Genomic DNA, 19,204 nt, shown 5'->3' with positions numbered 1-19,204 from the left:
GACAACGAGACAGGCCATTGAGAAGCAGATCAGGGTCGTTGGTTTCGAGGTTGTTTTTTCGGCCGCACAACTGCGGCCATGTCGCTTATTGTCTGCCGGTCAAGTCCAAGGAACCCAAAACTGTTTTGTCTTTAAATTTTTTGGACACATGGGATACCGAAACCTCATGCAAAATATGAGAAGGTCCTGGATCCTGAATCCTGGGGGTTGAGTTTCCTGGCAAAAGGAGGAAATTAAGTGCTGACCATTTTTCGACATGGCTTTCCCTTCATCCTCATGCATTCATTTCACTTTGCACTATTTTCGGATTAAGTCCTGCACCTGTCATGTTGATTTGTTCGTCCTTCTGTCTGTGTGTGTGTGTCCTGGGTATCCTGGAGTGGGTGTGTGTGTGTGCGCTGGAGCCACGTCTGCGGTTGCAACGCTACTGGCATTTTGCGTTGGTGTCGGACACAAAGTTGAATGATGGCGTTTGCCTTTACCGAACTTGCCCCGAACCACCTTCCCCTGCGGCCCGATTTCCTCCACACTTCCTACCCATTTTTCTCGTTCAGTGTATGCGTACGAGACCCAAATATTGTTAATCCCATTGATTTGTGTTAATGATTGTCATTGACACTGTTGACAGAATTGTTTGCGGAACCCATGTTGCCCTGCATCCCTCGCTTCCATCCGCTCCCTATTCGGCACCCGTTTCCGGTTCCGGGTTTGCGGTTACGGGTCTTTGGTCAACGCTCTACGGTCTATGGTCTTTGGTCTTTGGTTGCTGGAAGCCAAATTTTATGAACGGTCACCGCACCACACAGCTGCCAGCCAAGGTGCTAAATTCAGTTTTGCCTTTGTTTAAATTTCCTGCTGCCTACTAGATCCCAAAACTATAGGACGTTCTCTCTACATGGAGAGAAAATATAAGGAAAATTGGAATTAATTGCCAAGTAATTCTTACCTTAGAGGTGTTAATATATGCTTTGTGATTATGCCATTCAGAAAATGAAAGGTTTTCTGTTTTATTTTTTAAGGATATCCTCTTTTCATATATTCTCGGTGCAAGGACAATTCTCGCCAGCTCACTTGAACGGCTGCAACTTTGAAATCTGAAGTGGACCAAGTCCGGGATGTGTGGGTGGATTGGTGGGGTGGCTGTTCGCTCTCTGTGTTTGCTTTGGTGCTTGGATTGTATTGATATTTCACGAGAAATCAACACAACATACAAATAGTCAAGCACAGGCTTCCTCTCCACCTTGCCCACACCTTTTAGAGATTTCCAACTTTGTCACCATTTGCAGCGGAAATGAAAAATCAAATCGAAGAAAGGCACAGGAAATGTAGCTCTTCGCTTTTCACTTCAGCTCTCGATGTGTGACAGAGGGTGTGTATTTGTGTGTGTGTGTTCTAGTGTGTTTGTGCTGTTTAAATTTAGCCAATGTCTATAGAAGTGACTGCTGGAGAACCACTCCACTGTCTAGGACAAAACTCTCTCTATCGTATCATATAGTATGTCTGTATATGTGTCTCTGTGAATGTCCTTGCCCGGCTACACGTGCCTCTTTATATGAGTTGGGTATCTCCAGTATAAAGGTAAAAGTCCCACTCCGACTTCAAGTCAAGATCAGACATGGAATTTTATTTTGTTTTCCCTTCAGCTTATTTCCTACACACTTGCCAATAAATGCCAGAAATCTAAAATTAAATAAAATAAATACAAGTTTTACATTCACGGCGGCTTACAATGGTTATCCCTTCATTATTAACTGAAAGTCTCTGAAAATTGTGTATTTATTTGATCATATTTTTCCCAGGACTCCCATAAATCTTATACGAAGAGCAACCAAAGTTCGATTGTGCCAAGTCAGGCTCAGTCAGTTGTTTTCTCTGGGCATTTGTCTGCGCTTGAGACGTTTTTATCGTCTTGGCCATAAGCCTAAACAAATACAAACAATTTTGTCTCAACAAAAAACTCAGCAGCAGCTAGTAGAAAAACGGAAACAGTAGTTGGAGGCAAACAACAAATTGTAAAAAGCTCAACAAAAATCGGAAAAAATAAATACAGAAATCAGCAGCAAAGTGGAGGCTGAAAAAAAACTGAGACGAGAATCAATTGATTCCTGAGAAATGAAGGCCCCGAAAGACACAAACTGTTGCTCTTGATTTATTGAAATCATTTGCCGCAAATCAGACAATTCCCGCACTAACTGTACACCTAATTAAATGATGAATGCCATCGACAGCAGCTCAGGGACCTCATGCTCACACGACTCACCTCAATAGATCCTTCGATTGCACACGTGTGCGAATGTCTGTTTTTGTCTCCATTCTGCAGAATTCCCAGAAGTTTGATTGAACAATGAATGATTTAATTAATAAATAAATAGATGTGCGTGTGTGCAGATACGTGTCTCCATCCATTCGATTGATGCGTATGCACAATTTCAATTGCAGCCCAAGTGTGGCACAACAATTAATTATTGAGTTCGATGTGCGTCTTCAGCTCCTTGCTCGGGTGCAACGGTGCGTATGCGTGACAACGTGTTGCCACACACAGTCTCTCCATCTTGTAACCCACTTCTCACTTACAGCCCACTTGGATATTTGCTGTTTGCCTGTTTGATTTTGTCACAGCCAAATGGACCACAAATCAAATGGACAGGACAGAGAGCTACAAAGTCACGCATTTGGGCAAATATAATCTGGTAGCTGATGAATTCCTTTTACAGTTCTTCTGTGCCGCCAAATCAAATCACCATATGGCCAAAGAAAAAGGTTAATTCCCCCCAAAAGATTCTGAACAGTTGGGCCAATCAATTTGCCATTGTCGGTGGCTGGCTGCTGCTCAATATTTTAAGCAAAATTTCGTATTTATTGCGGTCTGCTTCAAGGAACTCTGGCAAGACTTTGCCAAAAGCGGGTGTATCGGTGGGACTTCTGCACTGTACTGGGCTGGGTAGTTTGAACCGCAAACTAGTTGGCTGAGTTGGCTGAGTACTTCTCGATGCGCGGCAACCGCAACACAGCACACAGAAACTTTCACAATCGAAAATGATAGCCTGAAGGGGCAGCAACTGCAGCTCCCACCACCACCATCGCCACTATCCAAAGTAGAAGCATTGAAAATTTGTGTGAGTTTCCAATGCAGCACCACCACCAACTTCTCCCTTTCCGGCGGAAAAGCATCGCCTGGCATTTGCCGTTTGGCGAATTGTTTCATTTTGAGATCCCAGCCGGGGTACGAACGCCGCAGCCTAAGCTATCAAAGACGCATAATACACAAAATTTCGTAGAAATTCTCGTACTCCCATAGCCGTAGCAGTATCCGTGGAATATGTTTCCTACCTTGAGGCACTTTGGTACTTCATGAAAATGCAATTAGCGAACGATTTGAATTTGATACCCCAGCGTATTGGCACTTGTACAGAGTGACTGGAGACAAAAGAATTCAATTATAATTGCATTATACAGTTGGAGCCAAAAGTTGGAGCTCATCATAATGCGATCAAAATATTGAGAATTATACGCATTTGTAAATTCATCTCAAATTGCCGTTTTGGATGCCATTCTCGATTGTCTGGAAATGGAAAATGGAAAATGGGTAATCGTAATGGTAGTGGCAGTGGCAGTAGAGAGTGGGGGAAAAATTGAAATGGAAATGGGGGAAATCGCGAGGGCCGATTAGGCGGACGGCGAGTTGCACTTAAATGGCTCAATCAGACGTGAAATTTGTTCATTTGCGCCAGCCAAGTGCATGAACAAATGTATGATTGAATGGAAGTGCACTAACACACATGCTAATGCACTCACACACACACCGAGGGAGAGACATAAATGCAGTCATAATGGCACATGTAGAAAGCGTGACGTCAAAAGGTGAACGAGATGAAATTGAATATATATACAAATATAAATACAAAACGCATCAGGCGCATAAGCAGAGCAATCAAGCGCGAAATCTCTGCTGTGCACAGCAATGCATAACTGCAGTCTCCGTGTGAGACAAAAACAGTGAAAGAGAAGGGACTAGTGCAGGGGAAAGAGAAGGCACTCCCTTCTAGAGGAGGATGGCCAAGAAGTAGACGTCTTTCGCTGACGGCCAGGAATGTGTAGACATCATTTAAGTCACTCTCAGGCCCCAACCACCCACTTGGGAGGGCAAAATGGATGAACAAGGACCATTAGAAAGAGAAGGGACTACCAGAAAGAGGGAGAAGGGTGAGAGATGCCGACTGATTGGTGAACCGCCAAGGCAACTGCCAATACATTGACATTATTGACTTGCTGTCGTGGCATGCAAATAATACAATACCCAGTCAAGTCAGGCCCCCTACGCTCCCCCACTTTTCCGAATTTCCACACAATTCTATCGGGGGGACTGGAACTGCGAAAATATTTGCCAGTCGAGACACAACAAAAAAATTGGCAGCGATGCGAGCCGGCAAAACAAACAGAGCTAAACAATAACGAAAACAAAAGCCGGGCTCTGGCATGTCTGGCTAAAAGCAAAACAAAAGCGTCAACGACCACGACAACTATTCCATAACAATAATACGAGGGCACCACAGACAAAACAATCAACCCACAAACTTAATATCACTTATCGAATTTTATTCCGAGACGAGTCTCAAAAACCAATGAAAATAAATCCAACCAATTAGATGTTTGCCAAAAAGGCAAATCGGAAAAGTAATCAAGATGTTTATTAATTTGTTTATAGTTATAATTAAATAGGAAATCAATTATTTTATTATTTAAATTTCTATTATTTTCCTTTGTTACTCCAAAAGGCAATCAGAACTTGTGTATCTTTTGAAGGGTACTTATTACTGATTAATTACCGAGAGAAACCAGTTTCATCTTTATATAATTGTAGTAGATACTACCCGAAAACATGTTTCTGACTCACCTTCCCAAGCCCATTGTTATTCCCAACGATCGATCGCAAATCAGTAAGCTTTAAGATCGCTTCCCAGTTGGGTCGCAACATGCCAGGCGAATGGGGTAACCTACACGAATAAATTTATCACAAAATTTGGATTAAAATCAAAATTTATACACTACACTGTCATTTGCCTGTGCCCCCCATTCCATTCCAGTTTTCCTCACCATCTTCTTGGTCCCGATGGCCTCCGGGGGCACTACGGCGCCGTCGCTCTCCGCCAGCCCAGTGGTCTTCGCCCGGAAATTTTTCCGGGCCATCACCGAGGAGCCAGGGCCCCAGGTTAATGTGCTGGTGTCCCCGGCAGCCGCCCGCAGTGCCATGACCTTGGTCTTTATGGGCGCCGCCGGCAAGAGTGCCGAAGAGTTGCGCTCCAACCTGATCCTAGGAGCGGCCAAAAAAACGGAGATAGCCAAACAACATGCCGAGTTCTGGAGCAAGGAATGCACCTGTGCCGAGAGGGGAGTAGCCCTGCGACTGGTCACCCGTCTGTACGTTAGCGAAGAGGAGGTCCTGCGCCCCGATTTCAATGTAACCGCTATGGAGTTCTTCAATGCCCAGGCCGATGCTGTCGATCTGCTGCATCCCGACGCCGCCGTAAACAAGGTCAACAAATGGCTGGAGAAACAGACCTTCTACACGGTCAAGAATCTGCTCAAGCCGTCCTCCTTGAGCCCGAAGACCAGTGTCGTCCTGGTCAATTCCCTTTTCTTCCGGGCCAAGTGGGCCAAATCATTCCCGTTGGAAAACACCTCTCCAGAGGACTTCTGGATAAATCTTCGCCAGCGAATGGAGCTCCCAATGATGCGACAAACTGGACACTTTCGCTACGGCGAGTCCAAGCGACTCAAGGCCCAGATCCTGCAGCTGCCCTTCGAGGACTCCAATCTAACCATGATGATAATCCTGCCGAATGAAATCGATGGGCTGGCGGAAATGGAAGAGAAACTAGGAGAACTGGACATGAATGAGGTGGCTGCCAGAAGCAAGATGCAGGACGTGGAAGTCTCCTTCCCCAAATTTAGGATCGAAGGGGAAATGGACCTTAAAGTTCCACTAACGAAGGTTAGCCTTTGCATTTCCATATCCTAGCAGAGGATATTGTAATTGATGTTTTTGTAATGTTTGTTTTTCTGTGGGATTCCCTTCAAAAATATCCAAAAAGGCATGGAGGCACAACATGGCCCCCAGCGATGGCCTTATCTTGGCCAATTTCCATTCTTGCGCGGAATACCTTAATCGATTTGTAGATCGATTCTCCGTCATTCTGCATCCAAATCTGAGAACAAAATATTTTTTAGATTTTTTGTCAACTTTTCTGGAGGATACCCTTCAAAATGCATGGAGGCCCAATATGGCCCCCAGCGATGGCCATATTTTGGCCAATTTCCATCCGATTCTTGTGCGGAATACCTTTATCGATTTGTAGATCGATTCTCCGTCATTCTGCATCAAAATTTAAAAAAATTTTTTTTTAATTTTTTGTTTAATGTTCTGGAGGATCCCCTTGCTTGAAGTCACAATATGGCCCCCAGCAGTGGCTATATCTTGGCCAATTTCCATACGACGAATAACAGTATAATCTTGCTTTTATTTATTTATTTCCTGTATGTAGATGGGAATTTCGAGAGTTTTTTCATTGTTTAGGAATGGACTATCGATACATAGTTTATAAGTCACCTATATTGTCATCTTTATATTTTCTATACCTACTAGCTTTAGAATCCACAATTTGTATGCACACACACACACCTATCGTTAAGTTCCACAAATGTAAATTTTCTTAGTACCAATTAGACAGCGAAACTGACAAGAACATATTACTCTACAGTCCACTACTCATTCGTCTTGCCGGTTGGGGATCATTGTTTGGTCCTTCGCATCCGGATTTGTTTTGTAGTTTTCTGTGCATTGGTTCTCATTTGTAATTGTTTCTCGGCATGGAGCAATTAAAAGCATTGACAAAAGGGCGCGCCAGACTCAAGGCCAATATCACACGGAGCTTGGCTTGGGCTGAGGACGCGCAACATTCGAACGCCACACGGGCAGAGGTGTCTTCGCGGCTGGAGCATCTCAACACAACATGGAAAGACTTCAATAGATTTGGTGATGAAATAGCTATGCTCGACGAAGTAGATGGCTATGTGGATCCGGAGCATGACAACATATTCTACGAGGAAAAATATCTAAGGGCGCATGCATTACTTTCGGCGATGGTAGGTACAAGACCTAGTCCATCAATTGGGAACAGTGAAAACGGCAGCGGCGTGCTGCAAAACAACGACGCAATAATAAGTTTGCTACAACAACAACAACAACTCTTCGAGCAGTTGGCGGCAAATCGAGCCACTGCAAACATGTCGAGACCTGAAGGAGGAGACGCCTACGCGGCGAATTCAGGTAGTGCTCAAATGGTAGGGGCATCAGCTCAAAGCGAATTGCCTAAAATTCAAATTAAACGGTTCGCTGGCAATTATTCAGAGTGGCCAGCTTTCAAAGACATATATGAGAGCACAATTCACAACAAGGCGAATTTGACAAATACGCACAAATTTCATCATTTGAAATCTCTTCTGATCGACGAAGCTGCAAATCTGGTACGACATTTGGCTATTACGGATTCAGCTTACAACACTGCGTGGGAGCGACTTAATGAAAGATATAATCGTCCACGGCATATCGTGAATTCACTATTGGAGCAGTTTATGAAGCTGCCAACAACAACAAGGTCGGATACAGCAACATTACGGAAGGTGTCAGACGGCGCCAATGAAATAGTGCGTGGTTTGGATGCCATAGAGGAAACAGGACGAGACTGTTGGATCATCTACTTGACGCTGGAGAAGCTGGATGCAGATACTCGACGCAGGTGGATCGAGCGCAGTGTGGAGACAGACTCACCCACACTGGAGGAATTCTTCAAATTTTTGGATGCACGTTGCGAGGAACTAGAGCTCAGCAAGCGTGAAACAATCGGAGGCAAGACTACAGCCTCAATCGGTGACAAGGGAAGGAAGGTCACACATTCGCTGGTTGTACTTGAAGGAAACAAGTGCAGCAAATGTCATTCTACAGAGCATCGTCTGTATGGATGCCAACAATTCTTGGACATGTCAGCAGGACAGAGGTTTTCGTTTGCCAAGGAAAACGCTCTATGTTACAATTGTCTGAATCCTGGTCATGGGGTCAGAAAATGCAAATCTACGTTCAAGTGCAGACAATGTAAAGGTCAGCATCACTCACTGTTGCACCTGCAACGCACGCAACAGGCTATTGGAACAATCTCTCAAACTGGTGAGGATCAGGAGGATCCTAGCGCACACATCTCAACGGTGACTACGAGTCACATCGCACAAGCAGAAGGTTCTGCAGCAATGGTATGTGCACAAGGCACTGCAAATTCACAACAATCAACTGGATGGAACAGGAGCACCTTGCCGACGGCCATGGTCAACGTTCGCAACGCAAAGGGAGATTTGGTTGCATGCCGACTCCTATTGGACACGGGTTCAGAACTGTCGTACATATCTGAACGCTGTATACAAACACTTGGTTTGGCTCGTACGCCATCACGCATACTGGTTACGGGAATTTCATCAACCAAAGCAGACAGTACAAGGGGATGCAGCACTATAAGCATCCAATCCCGTATTTCGCAAGATCAGCTGGTAGTCCAGGCTCACGTGCTTGGAAAGATTACGTCATCATTGGAAAGGCAGACCATCGACGCGTCTGTACTTCGAGTTTTCAACGATCTGCAATTGGCAGATTCGCAATTTAGCACGAATGCCTCAATTGACATTCTTTTGGGCAGCGAACACGTTTGGAGTGTTATAACTGGAAGAAAAATCTACGACGACAAAGGAAAGCTCATTGCTATATCATCAATTTTCGGATGGGTAATTACATCACTGCTTTCATCACGCGCATGCAGCGCTACGGCACTTACAACAACAATAGACATCGATGCTTATCTCAGAAGGTTCTGGGAACTGGAAAGCATACATCGCAAAGCAGAAGTTCAACCTGAAGACGAGGAGGTGGAGAAACACTTTCTTGCAACACACACTCGAGACAAAGAAGGCAAGTACATCGTGGAACTTCCGTTTAAAGTATCCGAAACACAATTCGCAGATACACTTCAAGGAGCGCTGCAGAGGTTCAAATCAGTTGAACGACGTTTAGCACAGAATCAACAATTACGTAACGACTACGTAAAGTTCATGAGGGAATACCAGGAGCTAGGACATATGCGAGAAATCTCACCGAGCGAAATTCCCAAGGGTAGGAATTTCTACTTGCCACATCATCCCGTATTGGGTCGGAAACTTAGAGTGGTTTTCGACGGATCATATCAAGACGCCAAAGGCATGGCGTTAAACGACACGCTCTCGATCGGACCGAGTATTCAGCGAGACCTATTTGCTGTGTGCTTGCGATTCCGTATGTACAAATACGTCTTTTCAGCGGACATAGTCAAGATGTTCCGTCAAATATGGGTGAGCGAAAAACATAGAGACTATCAAAGAATCGTATGGAGAGAGGATCCGTCAGATCCTATCAATCACTTCCAACTATGCACGGTGACGTATGGAACATCATGCGCACCATTTCTAGCAGTCAGAGTGCTAGAGCAACTAGCTGCTGACCATAAGCACGAGTTTCCGAACGCAGCAAAAATCGTGTTGGAGGACTTCTATGTCGACGACGTTCTCACTGGAGCAAATAGTGAGGATGAGCTGCTACGCAACAGGGACGAACTGGTCCAACTGATGTCCTGTGCTAACCTAGAGCTCGGGAAATGGGTATCGAATACCAAACGCATCAAATCGGAGGATAACACGGATTCCTCACAATCACCAGTCAAAGTGCTAGGGCTGCATTGGCACCCTGGAGAGGACACATTGGCGTACAATGTAAACCTATCGAAAGACCCTCGCTGCACCAAGAGGCAAGTGTTGTCGGATGTCTCACGTATATTCGACCCTCTCGGTCTATTAGCACCAATCGTAGTTCAATTCAAAATACTATTTCAAAAACTCTGGCTGTTGAATTTGAATTGGGACGACGAACTACCGAGCAAACTAGCAAACAACTGGCTCAAATGGCGAGCTGATCTGGACAACCTTCACAAGCTCCAGATACCGCGCTTAGTTAAAAGCGACAAACAGAGAATCGAATTGCACGGATTTTCAGATGCATCCACCAAGGCGTACTCAGCGGTGGTATACAGCCGAGTGGTTAACGACGATGGAACCATTTCGGTCGCCATACTTGCTGCAAAAACCAGAGTGGCACCTTTGAAGCAGCAGTCTTTGCCGCGCCTGGAACTATGTGGCGCACTTCTATTGAGTCAACTTCTGCAATCCATAAAAGCTGGACTAATGAACAACGACGTAACGATCTACGCATGGAGTGATTCGACGATAGTCCTGTCATGGTTATCGTATTTACCAGCCCAACTCAAGACGTTTGTTGGGAACCGCACTTCAGAAATCCTCGAAACCATCCCGAAGCGTGCATGGCGGCATGTAGACTCAAAATCGAACCCAGCGGATTGCGCATCCCGTGGCTTGGGAGTATCCGAGCTCATTGACTTCCAATTATGGTGGAAGGGTCCTTCATGGCTGAGGGACAAGGATCAATTCTTGGTGAAATTGAACAATACTCACCACAGTACTTCTCTTTCAGACAAACGCATACATGGTGAAGTCAAAAGTAACTACCTAGCTGCGCAGACGAATGTCACGACGGACAACCCATGGTATAAGCTTCTCAATCGCAACTCATCTTGGCTGAAGCTTATACACACACTTGCTTACGTTTTGCGCTTCATTCATCGCATGAAGCACCCATCTTCGAAACAAACATCGAATTCTCTAACATTCGATGAGATCAAGGCAGCAAGGACTCGGTGGCTGCAACACGCTCAAGCTGGTTTTCAACAGGAGATCCAGTTACTACGCGCAAACAAGGCTCTAGGGAACCAATCTCAATTGGTCAAGATCTCACCAATCATCGACAAGGACAACCTGCTAAGAGTAGGTGGACGAATCCAACATTCGCAGTTGTCAGCAGAGGCGAAGTATCAGCAGCGTCCTAAGTGGACCACGCCAACCCCTAACATTTCGATCGGCAGCGTTGCGCTCGTCAAGGAGTCCAACACACCACCAGCATTATGACATCTAGCGAAGGTGATCGACACTTTCCAAGGAAAGGACAATAAGGTTCGAGCAGTCCGGATCATCCGGCTCAAAACCCGGCCAATAACGAAAATTGCGAAACTACTCAGTTCAGAAACCGTGTTTCAGGGTGGCCCGGGATGTTTAGGAATGGACTATCGATACATAGTTTATAAGTCACCTATATTGTCATCTTTATATTTTCTATACCTACTAGCTTTAGAATCCACAATTTGTATGCACACACACACACCTATCGTTAAGTTCCACAAATGTAAATTTTCTTAGTACCAATTAGACAGCGAAACTGACAAGAACATATTACTCTACAGTCCACTACTCATTCGTCTTGCCGGTTGGGGATCATTCATCAAGCCAAGCGGATTTGAGTAACTTGTTCGCCAACAGGAAGCCTCAAAGTATCTCAGAGGCAAGGCACAAATTGTATCTACTAGTCAATGAAGCTGGCTGTGAAACAGCGCCGGAACCAGGTAACATGTTATCCTTATATTTATTTACTTGGCTAATAATATCTGTTTTAGATACCCACATCCATAAGACGAAAAACAATCCTGATCGTAAAATCTTCAGAGCCGATCGACCATTTGTCTTTGCGATTCGCAACTTCAAGGCCGTGTACTTGGTGGGCCATTTCATGAAGCCTTAATTGGAGGGGCGGTGTTCGAAGTGAAATTCTTTTATGGTGATGGCCCAGAGGCAATCGTGGCAGCAGAAGGCAATATCCCAATGAACATCAAATTATTGCCAAACAAATGTACACAATGCCCAAAAAATACAAAAAAAAGAACATAACAGCCGGCACAGGCAAACCAGAGGGAAAGAGTCTTTTGGTTTCAAAACAAATGGCAAAATGGCTGGCTGGCCGGACAGATCATTGCGAAATTTTTGCAGATAGGAGAGTTGCAAAAAAAGGGGGTCAGAGGGGGTCAAAAGAGAACAAAGAAATGGTGGCCGGGAAACCAAATGAAAAGTAACAAGAAACAAAAATTTATTTGGTTAAATAATCAAACTTTCGAATGCTCTTAGGACGAAAAATGCATATTATATGGCCCTTAAAAAAAAAATGGGAAATTAAATCCATAGGACCTTAAAACAAGCTTAAGAAGAATCCTTTGAAAAAGTCCTTTAAAATCCTTTACATCAAGCTTGCAAAAAGCATCCAGAAGACACTTCCGAAGGAAGTAACAATGCTCCCCGTGAGAGTATGAAAAAGCAGCAACAAACGAGCATCGCCGGGTTTCTTACTTACCAATGCCCGGCCAGGGAAGCCAACTTGTTAGCCAATTTTAAATACAACTGCTGCCACTGACAGTAATCAAGATTGCACGGCAATGGCGGCGCGGCTACAACAATGCCAAATGCCATTCCGGCCAGCAAGGGCCAACAATTGAAAAATAAGTAATTTCTCAACTGTAGTGAAGTTCACGGCATCGGATGGGGCAGGATGGGGCAGTTTGGATGGGGCAAGGATGGCGAAGGATGAGGGAGTTGCAGAAACAGCAGGACCTGAAGCTGGAGCAGCTGAGACAAGTCCAAACAGGATCCAAGCAGGAATAGCAAAAGTAGATGGAGACACAGTCCCTCGTCCGGTTGGCAAAACTTTGCCCGTCCAATTCATCGATGATTGTCCTGGAACGCGATTCTGCTCCTGATTCCGATTCTGATTCTGGCAATGTCAGTGGGAATGGAGGGAGGGGAATGGTATTGCCGTCTGCCATTGATGGCCATTCCAGTTGGCAGTTAGCATTTTGTGTGGCAAATGTTTATCTGTCGCCCGAGTTTTTCCCGCTTTTACCGATTTTGTCGTCCTGGTCGTCCTGTTCGTCCTGGTTGTTCTGGTCCTCCTGGTCTTCCGTCATCGCAGCGGAAGTGCAGCTGCACAAACTTTTAAACACAAAAGTGGCTATCGAGTCCCAGTGTATCGAGCTGTGTTGTCCTTTTTCGGTTCGTCCTTAGTTTTGGCCATCGACGGCATCTGTGTCAAATGCTAATGTAAAATGTCACCGTAATCAAATTACCGCAATTGGGTACAAACAAAATGTATTCGATTGCCGGTTCGGTTTGGGCCATGAATAATTACCAATAAATATGGAATATTTTATATTGAAATTTCGTCGGTATGCAACCATAATCCAATTAAATTATTTGCTAGGCATATGCTTGCATTTGATCCACTCCAAAATATCTAATACAAAGATATATGAACAAAAAAAATTAAGTGTACCTCATATTTCGACAGCAAATATGTATTATTCTCAATGGATATAGATATTGCAATTGTAATTTGGTAAACTCCGAGCTAGACCCGATGCTGAAATGCAATTTAAAAGCAATCAAACGCATCCACATGCAACATCGAGCGGCAAATGCCGGCGGTCACAAAATGTATTAAACATCTTTGTTGGCCCCGACAGGATGGCTCTCTCCCAGGATGTGAGAGGGTGAGAGGGTCCAAAACACCCATTAACAATGGGTAACCCCAATCAACTACCAAAACAATTGAAATCGGGAACAATGGAGGTGGAGGGCATAGAAATTCTTCATAGAACAGATCAAGTGCCAAATGATACAGATTCGAGTAATAATATTAAACGTTTCTGTAATAACAATTATTCTATACATCCAATTAAAATCAAAATTAAACTATATTTGATTTTATTAAAGTTTATATTGGGTTTTTGGATCAAAAGACACACTTAAGATAGCAATTAAAAAGTTTCAATTAAATTGGAAATGCATTTTCCGCCACTTGTATTTTGTGGCTTTGATTTCATGTTTCCGGGCCAAAAGTAAATCAGTTAGGAAATAAGCCAAAGCCGCCTTCGACTCATTCGAAAGTCAATGGAGGGTGAGGAGGTTGTCCTAAGAGGCAAATAACTTATTTATGGGTATCCTTGACTTTGACTTACGTGCCTGCCATTCGAATGAGATGCTTCACTCCCTGAAAATTATATTCATATGAGTCGTGAGTCTTGAATCCTGAGTTCTGAATCCTGAATCCTACGTCCTATGTCCTGTGTCTTGTGCCTGTATATATAAATTACCATTTTCCTGGCTCTGTTTCAGGAGGCCAGTGTCTATTGCCCGAGCCACATGCTGCAGGAAATTACATTTCAATTTTAAAACGACTTTCATTGCCAGCTTCCGTTACAGTTACAGTTACACTTACCGTAACGGCAACGCGGCTGATGCGGCAGATAGGGCAGATGTGGCAGGTGTTGCAGGTGTGGCATCTGAGTGAGCGGCAGCACACAAAATGGCCTGCCATGAGCGGCACTTATCGCTCGACTGCAGCTTAAGCGCCGGTTAATCCATCACAAAAGTGCATGCATTTCCCCTCTTTAGAGTGCCGCTGCCACCTGCCCCCAAACGTGTGGCGTGCAAAGTGCTGCCGTTGCTGATAATAAGCCCCGTCATCCCGGCAAAACTCCTGATGAGCTGCAACAGAGGCTGAAACTGAGTTGCAACCGAAGCTTCAGCGTCCGACACGGCGTAGGGCTTTTCATTGCGGTTACGCATACGCCGCGTTGCCCCGACCAGACATGCGTGCCGCAAATGGGGGGGCGGTCGTGTGGGGGTAAAAATGGCAATGGCAGGCCACATCCCATCCACTTGCCACGGATTGCAAGTCAACTTCAAGTGTCTTAAGTATGCATAAAGAATTCTGGCAGAGAAATCTTACCAAGGATATAATTTTTAAATGTTTAATATTCTATAAATTGGTCTTGAAATCTTCATTACTTCCTTGATATACTTTAACTTAAATTATTAAAAATGATTTATAAGCCTAAAAATATTTCTCTCACTGCAGACCATAACAAAAGAGCTCGCTGAACTCTTAGCTCAAGTCTGGACAGGTGATTTAAAAGCCATTTGTCAGCTATGAGGGGAGAGACTTTCACTGGTGGTCTGGGTGATTGGCTTGGGTCAGTGAAATTATTCAAATTATCCCAGAGAAGATTTTGCTGTCAGGATCCGGCAGACGTCTGCCGAGGTCAGGGAGGGGAGGGTAAGGATAGCATTCAAATGGCCTTAGTGGCATTCTTTTATCGCCCATCCGCATCCGCATTCGCATTCGCGTCTGCACTCCACGCAATCCTTGAATCCTTCAGATGACAGCCAGCAGCCATGAGCCATGAGCCATGAGCCCCATTTGTTGTTGCCGATGGCAACCGACTGGATATCCCATCTATTATAAGTGCTTACCACTCGCAGTCGAGCATTGACATTTGGCTAATGGCAAAAATGTCACCGAAATGCAGACGCAGACGTAGACAGGCAAATAAACAGCTTTCCAGAAGGGGCGCGCCTCGACTTGACTTCAGTTTTTTTCACCTCCTATCTTGAAGTGGAAGATGCGAAAAGCGGAAATCATAATTTAACAGCCTTGACCCATCAGGGGTTTCAATCAGCTTACCTCTAATTTCACAGGCCATCAATCATTCCAGTCAATTACGAATAAATATCTGAGGGCATTTAATATCGAATTTAAGGTTAACTTTGACCCACTTCATTGCCATTTTTGATGGCTTTGAAATTATCAAATAAATAAGAAACTCTATAGTTTAAAATACAATGCAATTTCCATATCCATAGACCACATCCTCCAACTATTTATCAAATCTTATCAAAACCGGAGGGGGCACCATTTCTTATCCTCAGCCCCGCACATAATTCATTAAGCAGCGGGAAACGAGTGATTGTGGTTGTGAGTGGAGCAAATCAAAAGCAATCATAAATCAAATCATTTGATTCATTGATTACATAACACATGCAAGGCCCAGTCTGTGTGTGTGTATGGCAGCTGTCTTAACGCGTCTATTTAATCAACCCAAACCTACATATGCCCTATATATATTTTGCAGGAACCTCTCCAGCATCCTCAGAACCCTCCAGACCCTTGGAAGTCTCATAACACACATATGAGGACCCCACGGCGTCAAGGGGCCCGACTATTGATTAATAACAATGCCCCAGCATGGGGTAGAAGACGAAAATTGCCTGACTGGATTTGCTAATGGGCCAATTCCCCCACATTCCCTCCCTGATATTGTTTCTGAGTCGAGGGCCTTAACTTAAAGCTGTTGCAAAAATATGGCAACAATTAAAATTGCTTTCGCCCATTGTCTGAGCACACACAAAAGCAATTAACTGTCCGATTTCATAACAATGACAAATATAAATATACAAGAGTGCACTGGGAATAAAATAAAATAGTTTATTGAAGGATATAGAGCCCATGAGCCTTGGCCCAAAATAGTATGCTACACTTTTAGTAAAACTTAAGCCAAGCTTATCTTTTCCTTGAAACCTATAATTTTTAGCATTTTCATTATAAACATAAGTATTTATCCCTCAAGGATAATGTAAATATTATTATTAAATAATTTCCCTCAGTGTCCTTGTGCATGGTCGTAATTGAAAAGGACTCAATGCAGCCAGTGTCTGGTAAATGACTAAAAAACATACAAAATATACAAAATACAAGAACAGAATGAGGAACAAAGACAGCGCTAGAAGAGGGGGAGCAAGACATAGATAGAGAAAGAGAAAGAGAAAGGGAGAGAAGAGAGATGGCATGTCCGGGTCGCAAATGTTATGACAAGTGATGTCGCTTCTTGTTTGCTTTTCCAGCATCCCGGCAAATTCTCAAAATTGTTTTTTCATTATACACACACTATGGCCATGGAAAGGAGCGTAGACTGAGCTAAATTGTGACTTTTGGGCCAAGTTAAATGCACTTTGCTGCACTTTTGTCACATTCTGCAGCTCCAGCTAGACAATAACTCATTAACATAACATTGGAAAGTCGCTGGCGTTTCAGCAACCCGCCATGCAACATATGCGCCAACATCTCGCGATGTCAATCAGCGAGCAAGTTCTGGCGACAACTGAACACAAAACATTTTGACATTTTGGCAAATGTCAGCGGCCCGGCCCCCCAGATGATGAATGCGCTTCAAATCTGCAACTTAGTCCCAAAAGGATCCTCCAGCCAACCACAATCAAAACGCACCTTTTTGCATTTGGCAATTTAACAGACGAAACTCCAAAACAACTGACAAATTACCTCGGAATATATTTTATTTTGTTATACGAGCAATACACTATCCAGAGATAATAGAGACTTTAAAGTGGTTCTATTTTATAAAAATAATACTTTCCAAAACATATTTTATACCTGACATTATAATTTTTGTATCATCTTAATTGGATATCCTCCATCTTAACAATTTCCTTATCCTGTTTCTTTTTAGAGTATCCCTCTCAAGGAGTATCCACTAGCTTTTTGTGTTTTATGTCGCGGAGAAGATGAACGCCAACAAAAACAATGACCAAGAATAATTGCATGAAATAAAAAGCGGATTTGCATTTTAGATTCCCAGTGTCCAACGCTCGTCCACCTTTTGCAATACTGTTGATTTTTGTGTTGTCATTAGAGGTGAGTGGACTGAGGGACCAGGAAGGACAACGAGCAGGAAAATATTTGAGCTGGCCGCTGACAGACGAGTTTGGGGACCCAGAGATAAGAAGTGCAGTTGCCGACGGGGGCCCTGGCCAGAGTGGGGGAGAAAGCCATTCTGAGTAAATGTCACACACAAAACTAATACTGAGGACCATTTTTTATGACAGCCCGTGTCCAGGCAGCTCTACTTGAGAAAAAGTGAGATAGAAATGGATGGAAAGGCACTGAGGAAAATTAAAGGAATATTTTTAAACATGTTAGATACTAAAATGGAATAAATATTTAAGCATATCTTTTATCCTTCTGATGCCTAATAATAAGTATAATCATTTTTAATTATTTTATTTCAGTGTGGGACTTAAAGTTGTCATTCCATTTTGTCATTTTGTGTGCTTTGTGCCCACGGCAGAGTTTCGAGTTTTTGGTGTTTAGTTACATGTTTGTCTTTCGAGGAGGCGGTTGGAGCTTCCTTGATGAAGTGCCGGCTAGCTTTAAAGTGGGCAATATATTTTTATGATTTCCTCCTCCCCCAATCCACCTCCTCTCCCCCCTTGTCAGGACAATTTTTGATGAGATTTGCTTGGGCCAACTTTTTCCTTTTCTTTGTTTCTTATTTTTTTTTTTTATTTACGCTCATTTCACATAATGCGGGAAGTTTGATGTGTTGTGATTTGCTTTTGATTGTTGGCATATTTCCAGGCCAGAAAACCGCAGTGACAGGAGAGGAGGGACAGAGGCTGGGATGGCAATTAGTTGGAGAAGAAAGCGGCGGACAGAAAGGAAATGTGAAAAGTGAGTGTGAATATTTTAGCTAAATTTTGCAGAACGAAACCGCAGCGCAAATAGATGCGAAAATCCGGGACACTCTTTCTCCTCCTCCTCCTCCTGGTGGCAGCCTCTTTACTTTATCGCCCTGTATGGGACAATGTAACATGCAAATTTTGTGGTGAAAAGCTGCATAAAAAACTGGAGGGAGGAGGGGGAAAGGGGAAGGAGGAGTGGCAAGAAGGACCTCCACCACCAGCAACTATTTGCGCAAACAGAACAAGCGAACGAACAGCTTGTCTAATTGTAATCCGAGTTGTAAGTCGTTTAAAACAGACAACGACCGTTGGTCAGGAGTAGGGGCTAGGGCAGAGCAGGGAGGGGTATAAGGAGGGGCGGATACAGAAGCGGGACAAGGGCAGGAGCAGCAGCAGCAGGAGCAGGAGCTGGACGAACGTTGGAGTACTCGAATTAATTACCCTCGGAAGTTGCTTGGTTAACAACGCGCAGCGAAATGGAACGGCACACGGAAATGCCCAGAGCACAGAGAACAAGGATTGCACTGAGAGAAATTTTTAAGGTTTAAAAGGATTAAGGGATGAGAGTTGTGATAAAATCAGAAGAAAGCTTTTCCTTCTAAGCTATCTCTGAAATAGCTAGAATAAGACATCCCTCATCTTTTTAACTTTAAAAATGAGCTAAATTTTCTACCATTTTCTAGTAAAAATATAAATTTATTAAAATTGAATACTAATCCCTGATTTCCCCCAGTGTGGCATCCAAATCGGACGCTTCGCTGTGTGGACTTTGCGTTCGGGAATGTCATCATCAACGTTCAAGTTC

At 43.8% G+C, this 19,204-nt stretch overlaps 1 protein-coding gene across 2 annotated transcripts; it reads left to right on the top strand.

Annotated features, from left to right (window-relative positions):
- Positions 1–4,920: 4,920 nt before the first annotated feature.
- Positions 4,921–11,944, top strand: LOC6495294 (serine protease inhibitor 42Dd). 2 transcript variants are annotated; one of them, XM_032450577.1, is made up of 5 exons: positions 4,921–4,989; positions 5,085–5,992; positions 6,543–6,562; positions 11,476–11,600; positions 11,652–11,944. In XM_032450577.1, the coding sequence occupies exons 1-5, from the start codon at positions 4,974–4,976 to the stop codon at positions 11,774–11,776; spliced, it is 1,194 nt and encodes a 397-aa protein (XP_032306468.1). In that variant the 5' UTR covers positions 4,921–4,973; the 3' UTR covers positions 11,777–11,944. The 2 variants fall into 2 exon arrangements, 1 of the variants encoding a protein (XP_032306468.1); XR_006507311.1 differs by lacking the exon at positions 6,543–6,562 and having other exon boundaries at positions 11,442–11,600; positions 11,652–11,792.
- The last annotated feature ends 7,260 nt before the right edge of the window (positions 11,945–19,204 follow it).

The sequence above is a fragment of the Drosophila ananassae genome, chromosome 3L, assembly GCF_017639315.1.
Source record: "Drosophila ananassae strain 14024-0371.13 chromosome 3L, ASM1763931v2, whole genome shotgun sequence".
In the NCBI taxonomy this organism is placed as follows: Eukaryota; Metazoa; Arthropoda; class Insecta; order Diptera; family Drosophilidae; genus Drosophila; species Drosophila ananassae.
This window is presented reverse-complemented; position numbering and strand designations above follow the sequence as displayed.